Here is a 14,779-nt window from a genome sequence, read left to right as displayed (position 1 = left end):
TAGTAGGCCACATTTAAAAATGTTTAATGTACTATTCAGCCAAGTATAACATTGTTATTATCGTAGTCATTGTTAGCCAATTGTTATTGATATTATGATTGGTGTTGTTATCTTATTGAAAATACAGATTGTTGTAGATCTGCACAACAAATATTGCAAAAGTGAAAATATTTACAATATGAACATCTACGCCCAGAACACGACGCCATAGGCCTGTCATATAGCCAATCTCTCAATAGGCTAGAGAATAGTTTTGCAATAGTTAATCGTTGTGTTTATGAGAGATTCGTAGAACATTGCACAAGTCAAAATAAAACAAGATGCTAACATTGTATTGGTATTATTGATTATGGTAATGTTTTGTGATATATAATGTTATGTAAGTCTATAATCACTTTCCACTGCATCAAGAGGCGCATCTTACACGTCCAGTGCTGCTCATTGTTTGGCTATATATAGCACTCGTGATTATTATGTGTCAGAAGGTAATGAGCTCGGGCCTTTGTTGTGTGGTCCAATTCCAGTTTGTTGATTCCAGTGTTATTTCAAGCACCAGTGATCACTCCGGGTCCTTGGCTAAAAAGCAGACATGTATTCAGCAGTTAATCTGGCGGGGCATCTCGCCCTCTCCACCCCTGCATCTCCCTGCGTCTCGATTCATATGTGTATTGGAGAGGGCCATTGTTTTCGCTTTAGATTAGTAGGCCTAGTAGCTAGCATAATCGAACCCCGATAGACACACTGTCATTCCCTGCACTATAGACTCGACAAAACTCACACTAACACTTGGATCAGCACAAAAATCCTCAACAAAACGTTTTGAACAATATATTTACTTCCATTAAATAAAACACAATAGTTTATTTATTTTTTTGTTTAAAAAAAACGAAACAAAATTCCGTACTAAATAGTATACACAGAGCAAAACCAATTTAATTTCGCAGGAACATTTGATGCGTCTTTTTATACGCAAGATTGCTACTCTAAATCGATATTCACACAGACATTTAATAATAAATTTATAATATGTTAGAAACACACAACTGGTGCGTTTAGTATGTACATTCCCTTGTTTGCAAGCAAAACATTATTCCTTTAGGGTTTTCACATGCTTTGTTAAATTTAACCTTGAGAAAACTGGAGAGCAACAGCATTCGCCTCAATAAACTGGAGATGATATTTCGATATATATACAACCTTTCAGTCAATTAACGTCCAAAATTAGAAACCTCAAAATAAACAAGCGTGGAAAGTAAAGTATCATACATTCTCCACTCGCCGATGTAGAACAAAATACTAATTAGGATTGAAAAAAAAGCCTAATTACTTCCGTTTAAGTTTGAAACTCCATCGCGGGTTTCGGTGGTTTAGTATTCTAGTGCCCTTCTGAAAAAAAAGAAGTAGTCTCTCGTTCCTCTGACTGGGGCTCGTGAAATTCTCAGGTATTACACTGGTCTATCCACGGCGTACTGGCACGCGCTCAGATTTGAGCCTGGATTCTGAACACTGGTGTATCCAAAACTCGAGTGCTGCTTGGCTTTCAGTCTCAGGCTTGCCAGACTGGAGTTACAAGTGTCCCTGTACACATAAGGAGGGGTCGGCGGGGCGTACGGGCAGGTTGGCGTGGGAACTCCCGAATTCAGAGAGGGGTTGCTAAGGTTGTTTAAATTATTGAGGCTGTTGAGGCTCGAACCGGGCACGCCAGTAACCGAGGACGGCACCATACTGGAGGTCATGCTCATTGAAGAGATGGAGTTGGGCGGGGAGAACATCGTCTGCGATGACAAAGGGTTGACGTTCATGGAATTGAAAAAAGGGAAGCTTTTGGTGGACAAGGAGGCCGAAGTTAGCCCTTTGGCGGCCCAGTTGTTATACGTGTAGCTGGGGTACATATCATCGTAGGGCTGCATAAGTCCATTGAACTGAGGACCGAAGCCGTTCTTGCATAGCTCAGCTTGTTGATTCCTTTCCCTTTTCCTCCATTTTGCTCGCCGGTTCTTGAACCAAACCTACAACAAACAAAAAGAGGAGTTCAGAATTTGATAATTATGTAGGCCTTTAGGCTATTAACGCAACATGTCGGCCACATGTATATTATATTTTATAGCCAACGTAAGTACGACTTGTTGGCTATCCGGTGCAATTCAGAATAATTGATGGGTAGCCTAATTGGTCAGCAATTAACCAAATGTCGTATTTTTTTTACTTCATATGTGTGGCCTTTAGATGCGTCTTAATAAATAAAAATCAGACATAGAACTGTAAATCAATTCAATTAATTTCTCACAAATGACAAATCTTGACCTTATCAGTTTGCAAAAATATACCCACAGCCAAAAGTGTTAACACAGGATATGCTTTAAATATATAGAGTTGTTCTCAAACTTTTAGTTAATTGACGTTATCAAAACAACTATTGTAAAGTAATTTATCTCAAAGCGCAACGCTCCTTGTGATACAATCCTGTGTTGGATTGCAACAGGGCGCAATTGAGTCCCTTTCTCTCATGCAAAGAAATCTGGGTCGATTCCAATATAATCCCAACAACACATCCAGCGTTCCTAACTGTCATTGGACCATCTTAATGTGGTTTCTGAAGGTGTGTAAGCCTATTCCTCCATAGGCAAAGACAAAACACGTTAGTGACCTTATTTATACATCACGAGAGTGACAAACACAAAATACAAGCTTTTGCACCTCTTTCACATGAACGTAGTAACACGATTGGTATCTGTCTGGGGCTAATGTCCTAACCGCTAACAGTTTAGCCTGTAGTTATTATTTGTTTTCTAGAACAACTAATAAACAACCTTACTTATCTTGTTATCGGCAATGTTAGATATCTGACAATACTGTGATATTATTCGTAAATATAGTAAATGTGTGAAATTGTTATATTTCAACCATTTCCATTGTATCCACTTAATTTATATTGACAGTAAATCGTACTATTTTACAGTAAAACATATCTGTGTAAAGTGCATGGCCTGTCATTTTAGTTTTTCTAAATAACAATAAATTATAGGCGTAGCCATCTAATGTTTGGTGTTTTGTGACTTGTTAATTGAGTCATATAATTGTAAAGAATAACCAGTCTGAGTATTTTCTTTTAGGCAACCTATTATGTCCTAAGAAAACATGTTCTGGCCGCGCGCAATGAACGTTATGCTTGTGTAATAATTCACGTCCTTGCCCCTACTCAATGTGAGTGGCGCAAATCACCCGAACTTATGCACATAAATAGTGTTTGTTTATTCCCAAGGGCCTTACCCTGACGCGGGCCTCTGTGAGGTTGGTCCACACGGCTATCTCCTCTCTTGTAGACATGTCCGGATAGCGATTCCGCTGGAACGTGGCCTCCAGTTCCTGTAGCTGCTGGCTTGTGAAGTGAGTCCTCTGTCGCCTCTGTCGCTTCTTTTTAGAAGGGTCATCTGAAGAGTCGTCATTTTTGCTCTGGCCCTTTGAGTCTTTCTCTGTGGAGAGAGTAAACAAATGCATCATTCATTGTGATCGGGTCAGTCACAGGCGTGAAGTACCTTCGGTTGATATGAACCTCGTAAAACCTGAACCCATTTTAAATCCTTTGAATCAAAAATCAAATCAAACTTTATTTGTCACATGCGCCGAATACTACAAGTGTAGACCTTACCGTGAAATGTTTACTTACAAGCCCTTAACCAACAGTTACTCTCATGCTAATACTACTAATAATGTTACGATTCCTTATTTTGGAGTGTTGATGCAGATACATGACAAGAAGGTAATATTAAACGTGACTCCAAAACAATGTCAGTATGACATTGATTGTTTTGTTTTATTTGCACAATGTGCCAATGGTAATACTGTACAAATGGTCATTTAAAACGTTGATCTGTTTTGTCTTTCATCGAATAAAGGCTTACATTTCACATTTTAAAAGTATTACACGTATAAAGGTATGCGTAAAGACGTTAAACATGATCACAACAAAAATAGAACTTCACCAGAGTCAAAGGTTATGTAAGTAATGAGAGCGTCAAGTTCGGTGACACTTATAACACAAATAAACCAATTACTGGCACAATCACAATCCGAATATCTGCATAGTCAAACAAAGTGACCCTCTGTCAGTCTGATATGTCCAATGACTATTTGCATTCGTAAAATAATATCTTCCTCGGTCTCAAACTGCCTTTGTTGAGAGGGGCTGTAGGGAGCCATCTTTTGTTTCTTATTAACAGAAAAACGGCCATCCCCTCCTCTCAAAGTCATGTGCTGACAGTATGCACCACGGGATGATTCTTACCTACGGACTCTGGACTGGAGGTGTCCGATACTGTGTGTACCTCTAACCGGTGTTTGGAGTCCACAGACCGCTGCAACGGCTGCAGACTAGAGGCCATTGCTAGTGCCTTGTGGTGCGTGGAAGAGAGTTTAGTCCCGGTTTGGTGGTGGTGGTGGTGGTGGTGGTGATGGTCTAAATTCAATGGATCCTTCATAGAGTTCATATGGATAGGAAAGCGCTCGACTCACTGTCAGAGGCAGATTAAGTTCTCTCAGTGCAAGCAAAAAAAGAGAGACGTCCGACGGATAGCAGAACGTGGGAATCAATGGTGTCAAGATTTATAGCAACGCTTCTCCCTCGCAAATTAAAGTAAAACAAAAAAAAAGACCTTTGTTTAAACTGCTTAAAATCTATTTAGAGAAACCCAGCATAATTCGCGTCGCAGAAAAAAAAAACAGCGTTTTGATTGAAGTAGGGGCAAATAGATAAATCGGGCTGATACTGCTTGCTGCGCGGAGAATCAGAGTGACAAGGACAGGTAGGTGATATTAGATCCAGAGGCATACACACACTACGCCGCTCGCTCTTCATTTCAGCTGTTCGCTGCGCCCTGGCTGGACCACTGTGCCTCTCTCCTATGCCTTTGACGTCACCGAGAGCACTCCCATTTTCTGACAGGCCGTCAATGTAGACATGAAGGTTTGCCCAGCCAACCCGCGCACGGGGAAATAAAATATGTCTGCCAATGTGTTCATGCGGGGTACATAGCTTATTTTTCTTCCAAATAAAACCATGTAAAGAGAGACGGGACGCATAGTGTAGTGTACCGACGATGCACCGAATGCCCATTTTGCAGACCCCCAAGATAAAAACACATACAGTCTTCTTTCTTTCAATGAGAAGTCTATAGTACACCGTTATAAAACACCAGTATTGAAACGCACGTCACTCACGTCGTGTGCATTCTACTCTCAGACATTTACATAAGGATTTTAATGGAAAACATACCCAACTAGGGAAATTGCATCTAACATTCAAGTCATACCAACAGGGGCTCATGATGCATTTATTTGGTCAAAATTGGCTAGCCTATTTACTGTGTTCTTGCTAATCTTATGTTCTCCCCATTGCAGAAACCATGCAATAGAGATCACCTGATGAACTGACCTTCCATAAACAGTCGTCTCCGAGCAATGCGCAAAAGAGCAACGCTATATTTATATGATGGGGAACCCAGGACGCGCTGACCCCAGTGCCGATAGTTCACAGAACGGATGTTGGCATTTTTCAAGTTGTTGGCCATTTCGAGCATAACAGATAAATGATGACCAGCCAAATCAATCACATCAGAAGTCAAGTGACACAATCTAGTCACACATTTAACCTTATTAGTCACCAAACAATTGGGCAAAAATGCAAGGGCCTTGGTTTAGTAGGGCAGTGTTTCCAAAAGTCGGTCCTGGGGACCCCAARGGGTGCACGTTATGTTTCTTGCCCTTAAACTACACAGCTGATTCAAATAATCAACTCATCATTAAGCTTTGGTTGTTTGAATCAGCTGTGTAGTGCTAGGGCAAACAAAACTGCACCGATTCGGGTCCCCAGGACCGAGTTTGGGAAACACTGGTTTAGGTCATTCGATTTGCTCGAAATTACTCATTTTATCTCGGTGCTTAGCAGGGTATCCTGTGCGCTTAGACCTTTCAGCTGTTCTCAGGAAGTCGACTTGTAGTGCTTTTTAATCTAATAAGATTCTCATTTGCCTAACAATTTGGAATAAGGACTTTTAATGACTTCGAGCTGATTTCCCATTGCAGATAAATGGCCGTATGCATGGGGGTTATTCTCTATGCAGACTTTTGACAGTAGTTGACATGGGACTAGTATTCTTCCCCTTAGGCATGTGCGTTAATACTGTAAATGCAAACAGCATTCAAATGTCCATGGAATAGAAATGAACTGAATATGTAACATGATAGAAAATTATTTGATTGTCAGTCTCCACATATCATATAATAGATTAAATGTATTATAGTCCGTTGAATGCATTGTTAATATCAATACTAATAATACAAAATAACTTTCTTCATAACTACACAAATGCTTTCTAATTGTTTCATGCATACTTTGTATTTAATCTGGATGTAAACCGCAGAATATTTAGACATCACGCATATTTTCTTCACAATCTCCTGGATATCAGGATATGGGCGCTGCTAATACATTATTGGGCTAATCCCGTGAAAGCCCTTGATATACACCTCATTTGCACTCTTGTGGGAGAGCCGCGCGCGGACCATGGAGCGAGGGAGAGAGAGCTGTCAAAACCACGGGTATGGTTATGCCTCCATCCTCCCTATAGAGTTATAAAAATAACCTTGCGCTGTGTGTTTAGCCACCCCACTGTACACAGCTGTACAATAATATATGCAGTCCTTGAATGAAGATGTGAATGTAGCCTGCATGTCTTCCTTTACATCATTTATTTATTCAGTTTAGGTGAATATTCTCACGCCTGTCTTTTCGTGGGCCCTATATCAGGTGGATTTTATTTGTTTAAATCCCCCTCATATGATTCGGTCAGAGGTTGGGTCTATCACAGGTCATTTGGTGCAATGCAATTCGTTTGGGTCTTATACGTTGTGATCTACAAGTGGTAAGCCCATTGTTTTGAATATGACGTAGTCTCGGGCCTTATTAAGCAATAACCTGCATTCTGCGTTTTAGCAAGGATTTTGTGAACAACTTAACTGTAAAAATTCCCATTGGGCACAGAAGTCAACATCTATTCCGCGTTGGTTCAACGTAATTTCATTGAAATTTCATTGAAATTACGTAGAAACAACGTTTATTCAACCAGGTTTTAATGATAGTACTACCACCACTACTACTACTATACTACTACTACTACTACTACTTCTACTACTACTATTACTACTACTACTACTACTACTACTACTAATAATAATAATAATAACAATATACTACTATAAAAATTAAAACATTTAAATTGCATTTTTCTGTAGGCTCTGCAAGCCAAGAAATTTTGATTGCTCAATTATTTTGCTGAAAGTAATACTAGATTTGCAGTGGATTATCGGTTTCCTCTTCATTTTTACCTTCAGAATGCTTTATCTCTCTTCTGTGGATTATCGCGCGCGATACGCCATAGAGGGCCATTAATTAGCAATTCAGTCAATATAAGGGAGACGACAAGGCTTTTTACATAGGATTAAGGGGACATCAAATTCCTCCATTAGTATATTCCTCCTCACGAATAAGCTTTCATTATACATTTAGTTTTCCCTGGAGTCAATCTGACAAGACCTGAATATATTAAGGCCGTTGTAAAACAGTTGAAAAGGGATCGCCAATAATCAGGTGGCTCGAGTGTCTCTTCACTCTTCACTCTTCACGCTCGTCTTTGCATTACCTCATATAATTATGTGTTTCTATTTATCTTATTATTGTTAATCAATGAGGGATCACAACGCCGTCCTTGCTCAAGTTGCTGCTATGGAGAAAAGTAGCCCCACGGGCTGATGCCCGCTTTGCCACTTGATTAGATCCAATATATCATGAATGAAAATAAAATGAGCTAAATTAAGAGTTGAGTTGCCAAACTGGTAATTCGTTTAGCACTTCAACAAGATTCGTTTGATGTTATTCCCTAATTACACAATAAATGAAATCCACTCCAACCTTACAGACTTGGCCCAGACGAAATACACTGCATTTTTCGTTATGTGCAATGTAGCCTATGTGAATGTTTTTCTGTGAATATTTCTGTGTATGGATTAAAATGCTTCATCATATTTTGACATGACTGATATGAGCCACAACTTGATGCAAGATGCATTGATATCCACACGAGTGCAATACAAATTACACGATGATACTTTTTAATGGTCGTCCCTTAGAAAATAAGAGTGCCTTATATTAGAGGAAATATAATTAAACTGCCTTTTATTCATAGGCCAAAGGTGGGATATTGGACTACTTGGTAGGCCCTACTTCAAATGAAGAGGACAACATGACAACAACAAAAAAGTAGTCCATATATATTGTCGCGTGTTATCTGTAACCCCTGGCAGTTTAACGAAAGCTGGGTGTATGAAGATAGAATATATGCTTAGGTCTTTCCCTACTCTCTTTCCCAGTGGCGCACTACTGCACATCAACACCCAGCCACCAGGTGGCAATCTAAGACCGTATAAAACCACTTTTCCTCAAAAGAACTGGGCTGATACACCTATATAGGCCTAGACGAGCGTTTCCCAAACTCGGTCCTTGAGATTAGTTGATTATTTGAATCCGCTGTGTAGTGCTAGTGCAAAAAAACAGAACGCGCTGCCTTTGGGGTCCCGAGGACCGAGTTTGGGAAAAGCTGGCCTAGACAGATCTATAATATTTTAGGAACGAAAATGCATCTTATTTTCTGATATGCAAAGGAACCAAAACATGAAATGGTGCTGCTATAGTCCCAGCATCTGTTTTCTGCAGTGGGCGAAATTTGAAGAATTTCACATTCAAGTGTTGTGACACAGTAGTTACACATATATGCTCACCTATTTGTACACAAGTTGACGCAAGCTTGCGGCAGTGGGAGTCCATTATCGCAATTAGGGGAACCGCTTCTGGAAAAGAAAAGGGACTGGATTTAGTATGATAATGCTGAAACGGTTGCATCGAATACACACAACCCTGTGTGCTCAAAATCACGACATTTTTCTTCATGTACAGTCAAGACATTGCAGTATAGGGTCAAAACACAATTGTCACACCTGTATGTTTCAATTGTCACACAATTGTCAGACCTGTATCATTCTTGATAAGGCCTATAAGCACTCCGCTATTTTCCTCAAGCTTTGCCAAATGTCGAACATTTGAATAGGCCTACTGATCATTGGTTTTGAACCCTATAACACTCTTTAAATGCCGTTTCTACAGAAAAGCAATGCAACGGTTCACAGGGTGCTCTGTGACGGGGTTCGTGTAAATTGTTCCGGCGGCATGCAGCAGTTTGGGGCACTGGAAGTTGAGTGATTCCGCAGTAAAATCACGGGATTAATGGCTGATTGAGATGTCTGTCGGTGGGATATTACAAAATTCATTATCGCAGCTCTATACTAACTCGATATGAAGTAACACAGATGGGATTTTATTAGACCAGACTTCCGACTGTTTGCTTATGATAATTTAAGATGGGAAATTTGCATGCAATCATGCTGTTAACCGTTTTCCCCTTCATTATTTTTTCTCTCTGGACCCGCCTGCGCAGCACAGATCTGCTACTCGCCTCACCTGCTTTATAGCATACATCTGTGATTCTATTCAAAAGGGTGAGAAATTGGAGGAAATTGGAGGTTAGTTTTCCCATGGCGTGTACCTGCTAACCCTGGTTTGAGTGGAGCAGGTTCTCGTGTATTCCGCCGTAAAATGAAAGATGGGGTGTCAGGTTGCAAGGTGTAAGGTTATTGCAAATCCCTCGTGTTATCTAATCAGCGGCAGAAATACGATTTCATTCATATTTCAGCAGGCTCCCCTTAGCCCCTTCTCTTTACAACTGATTTGGAAATGACATTGACGGGGAATAGCCGTTTCAAAGAAGTCACATATAAAAAGGAGCAGTAGCCTTGTATGCACATAGGCCTGTGTGGGAAATGTTAGAAGTTCAATTGATCATATTAATTGGATTCACGTTACTTAAAAAAAGAAGTAATAATTCAATTAATATTGCACAATTAGGAGGTAAATGTACCTGTTTGTAGAAGTTTATTTTAACTCCAATTTAACTTGCAAGCATAGTTAATACATACTATACATTACTTTGCAAGTCTCTCATTATGATAACCATTGTACTACTACTAGGCCTACTACTACTAGGCCTAGTACTACTACTACTACTAGGCCTAGTAGTACTGCAAGACCTACTACAACAACTACTACTACTATTATTACTACTGCTACTTCTACTACTACTGTTGCTGCAACTACTACTACGATTACTTCTGCTACTACTACTGCTGCTGCTACTATTACCACTGATCCTACTATTACTACTACTACTACTGCTATTGCTACTACTACAACAACAACAACTACTACTACTACTACTAGGCCTACTACTACTGCTGCATCTACTACTACTAGGCCTACTACAAGGCCTACTACTAGTAGTTCTACTACTACTACTACTACTACTAGGCCTACTACTACTACTACTACTACTACTATTACTACTACTGGTACTACTACTACTGGTACTACTACTACTTCTACTTCTACTGCTACTACTACTAGGCCTACTCTATTATTCCCACTTGTAAAAATATTGATAATAATAATAATTAGGTCAATATAAATGTGTGTATTGTGACACCATGAATGTCTAATTATTTTTGTCCTAAATCATAATATTCGGTCTATATTCGTTGTTAGCCTAGTCATACGCATAAATGATCAGTATTTATCTATATCATCATTAATGTGTCTTTTACTTGTGTAAAATATTTTGAGGGTGTTACTATAATCGACATATAATATAAATAGCCAATATTATATTTATTTTAATCGGAGAAATGGCCAGTTTGAGATTAAGAATGCAATCACAGCAATATACGCAACGCAACTGATGTGCAATCAGTCCATTAGCCCACAACCAATTGTTGAATCTGAAGCGATATTTGAAGGTTCGATGTATGCTTCTTTATTTCTTTAGTTTGCACAATTCCCTTCAAAACCACGAACAACCCCAGTCCAGCCTGTCTGCATTAGGAAAATAAAAAAAATAAAAAAACACAAACATGTGTTTTTGCATTAGGCTAATTAGAGGCGCAAGACCATAAAGTCCAGTCCATTCCATGTTCAATTCAGTGCTAACGATACATCATTATCATCTGGCGGACTTGTAAGGTGAAACCTGCCACGAACTCACTTATCATGTCCCTTCATGTTACTGCGGTGCTGATGAAATTCACATCAGACTTTCCCAGATTACGCCGAAAAGGCTAACCCAAGGTGGAACGAATTATTTAACTTGCATTAACTCACATCTCCGCAAAGTGTAGCCTCAGCACTTACCAGTGGTCGAAGACGCCAGCGCTTTTCGTCCTTTCCTGTTTTATTCTTGTCTGGTTAAGAGGTAAATTCCACACCGATGGTTCCGCTTATCACCTTTCAGATAAGAACCGGAGACAGCGAAGTTCCAGGTCCAAAATATGAAAGTTGCTGTCTGCCTCCCGAAGGAAAAAGTCTCAGAGCTACTTAGATGTATTTTCTTTCCCGCTTATTGGATAAAAACTGATGCCACATACGATTTTATAACCATCTAGCTAACAGTGCGATTAGAAATGGTGAGGCAGGCGCTGTCACTTCAGTAGATAATTCTCTTCTTGGATCGTCCTCAACCTTAACAACTTTTTTTCCCAGACAGACACTCAAAGAGTGGCGCATTTTTCTCTCTCTCTCTTGAGTTTTGAGACAGAGCGCGTGGGTGTGTGTCTGTGTGAGTGTGTGTTCCTCAGTGGGTGTCTTTATCTGCGCCGACGTGCATGTGTAGTTAAAGACAGTATAAACTTAGAAACGCTCAATTCACAACCACAATGAATAATAAAATAAAATAAACGAAATGTAACAGCATTGCATAAAACCTCATTAAAACAAATAGGTTACCCTTTGTATTTTCTTGTTTTTAGGCCTTCATTAATTAAGATAATATATAAAATATGGAATTAATTCACAGTGTATGTTTGCATAAGCAAATTGGCAATGACTACATATTTCTTGACTCTATAATTCCCGTATAAAATAGCCTTTACTATTTATATCTCTCAGTAAGATTAGGGCATTTGAAGCCTATGTTCATTTATATCACTGTTATTTCAAAGTCAATAATTTCTTTGCAGCCCACATAGGCTACAAGACATTTGCTGGAAGAGAGTCTTATACATGTTGAAATTTACCAGAAACCAGTCGCTAAAGCTATATATTCATGAATTGATTACATTTACTAACCAGCATCACAACAATAAATCATAAAAGTAGACTAGAATTTAGTTGGCAGGTGCAAATATGAGAGTTGTGAATGTTCATATCATGATTAAACAAATATCTGCCATTTGATACAGATTTACAGTGTCAGTGTAAATTACCATGTCTTAAATGTTAGTTGAAACATTTACATAAAGTTTTTGGCAGTTTAAAGTGAAACATTTTTGTGTGAGATTTTTGGTGTAACAGAGATAAACATTTATGAAAATCTAGTTAGTAGGCCTACATTTTAATTGACACGTTTTGGGTTAGACTTATCGAATATTTTCTGCAGAAGCGAACAGCTGGCTGGGATGCAAATGCACTTTATAGATCCTTAAAATACAGACTGATATTCCTTTCACATCTTAAATGAGCCAAGCAGACCGGATGTACATTTCACGTGCCTAATCCTTCTTTCACATTTTTAGTCATACTCTCATTAAACAAGGAATTAATGCACACAACCACATGGGAATTTCGCGGCAAAGGGGCACTGAAGCAAAACATGCACACGACAAAGGCCTTGTATATCTTATGTTTTTCCCCACATTGCCCCTTTCATTTAATGATGCGCGCAGAATACCATTACGCATACTATTTGAAACACCTTCCTAACATGTAGGCCTTATAGCCTTGTGGGTAAATTATGCATTCGACGTGCATGTCTAATGAACTATTGTAAAGATATGATTATACTGGTGCTATCATTTGCGTGTAAGGCAATCGGATTAGATCTATGGACACAGGAAATCAATTACCCTTATTTATGAGAGTTGCATCCCTGATTTTCTCTGCGTCCGATCATAGGCATAACACATGTCTATAGCCTAGTTAAATAACAAGCACACTCGTAGGCTATTATGAATTAAGACACACGCAAGGTAGCCTGTAATGCAGATATAGGACTATATTTTCTGTTCTGCGACGCCTTATTTTAATATCAGGCCACAAAATGTTCTGAAGATGACCTATATACACCCATTATATTTTATCTCCGTGTGGGCCGCAGGATTCCTAAATCCCCCAACTCTGTTATCAAATATATCAACCTGGCATGCATCCCTTTGGTACATCACGCCCAACCCCGCCTGTCATATCAGAAGGGGGAAAAGGCTGCGTCTTGAGAGTCACGTTGTTCTATAACCGCGCTTACCTTCATCTGGAGAATAAAAACGAGAGCCTGCCTTCTCTTTTTCACGAAGAAAGGTGCAAAAGAATGCATGAAGTTCAGTAAAGACTGCTTGCTGCTGGTGCTATGAAATCTTTTGCCTCGGGGGCAAACCGACGGCTTCTTTTCATTTCAAGCACTTATCGATTCGCTGTTGTCATCTTTGGCGACGCAGAAGGACACTTGAAAGAATTTCTGATGGGGCTGTGATGTGAGAAAGGAGGTGACCTGACCAAGTGCGCTCTCCTGATTCTTAACGAGCACATCATCTACTTGGCACACATTCAGCTGTCGACAGCAGTACAGTTAGACTTTTCAACTTTTTACTTGTGCATACTCTAAACTTTTAGACATGACCCTCTCCCTTTCATGTTTATGGATGTATTTGTTATTCCACTATATGAATGTGTAGCCTAATGCAGCCACCATATAACCAAAGAGAGGGCAAATAATATGGGATTGACTATCAGTTGCTGAACTAATCAATCAACTCCATAGTCTATTAATTGTGAATATGGTATAATAAACATTGCATTGCAAATGGAATTTGTAAAAACCTGTGTCACATGCATGTGAGTGTTTTCTTGGTTGGATTTAGATATAGCCTACATCTACCTTTTTCTTCCTAAATTATTTATGATTTGATGTATGTTACATTAGTAAATGCTTCATTGACTGTGTTGTGCCAGAGCAGGACAGTCCTCTCTCTCTCTCTCTATAGGCCTTGTTGCTGTGAGCCCAATAACGAGATTGTTATGTGGGGTGGGGGGTATAGGGGGTGACTGATCACTGTGTATAGCACACATTTGTTATAGATAATTTATCACTGATTAAATTATCACTCACCTGTACTACATCAGTGGAGGCTGCTGAGGGCAGGACGACTCATAATAATGTCTGTAATGGAGTCAATGGAGTGGTATCAACCCCATCAAAGACATGGTTTCCATGTGTTTGATACCCCTCCATTGACTCCATTCCAGCCATTATTATGATCCGTCCTCCCCTCAGCAGCCTCCACTGATACTCATGCACCAAAATCAGAAGAGTTGAGATATTGAACTATTTGGCATTGTATCATACATCTCCCTCTATTCAGCTCCATAGTGTCATTAATATTAAGCCCCCGACACAGTGTGTTATAAGTCTATTTCGAGAACACTTTATTTCTTCTGACATGTAGGATAAATAGTTTGGCATATCCAATTATTTTTCGTATCCCAGTTTCTAGTCATTAAAGTCGAATCCAGCATAGACCATGAGGAATCAATTAAAGTATAGTTCAATTGGACTAAAAATACCCCAAAGCAGAA

General features: G+C 39.4%; 1 protein-coding gene across 2 annotated transcripts; it reads right to left on the bottom strand.

Annotated features, from left to right (window-relative positions):
- Window positions 1–8: 8 nt before the first annotated feature.
- Window positions 9–11,749, bottom strand: LOC111965826 (pituitary homeobox 2). Of its 2 annotated transcripts, XM_070444237.1 has the most exons (4): window positions 11,348–11,749; window positions 8,833–8,901; window positions 3,271–3,473; window positions 9–2,009 (listed from the first exon to the last, which is right to left on the bottom strand). In XM_070444237.1, the coding sequence occupies exons 2-4, from the start codon at window positions 8,876–8,878 to the stop codon at window positions 1,446–1,448; spliced, it is 813 nt and encodes a 270-aa protein (XP_070300338.1). In that variant the 5' UTR covers window positions 8,879–8,901; window positions 11,348–11,749; the 3' UTR covers window positions 9–1,445. The 2 variants fall into 2 exon arrangements, with proteins under 2 accessions (XP_070300338.1, XP_023845927.1); XM_023990159.2 differs by lacking the exons at window positions 8,833–8,901; window positions 11,348–11,749 and adding an exon at window positions 4,286–4,898.
- Window positions 11,750–14,779: the final 3,030 nt, after the last annotated feature.

Source organism: Salvelinus sp. IW2-2015, linkage group LG6.2 (assembly GCF_002910315.2).
Source record: "Salvelinus sp. IW2-2015 linkage group LG6.2, ASM291031v2, whole genome shotgun sequence".
In the NCBI taxonomy this organism is placed as follows: domain Eukaryota; kingdom Metazoa; phylum Chordata; class Actinopteri; order Salmoniformes; family Salmonidae; genus Salvelinus; species Salvelinus sp. IW2-2015.
This window is presented reverse-complemented; position numbering and strand designations above follow the sequence as displayed.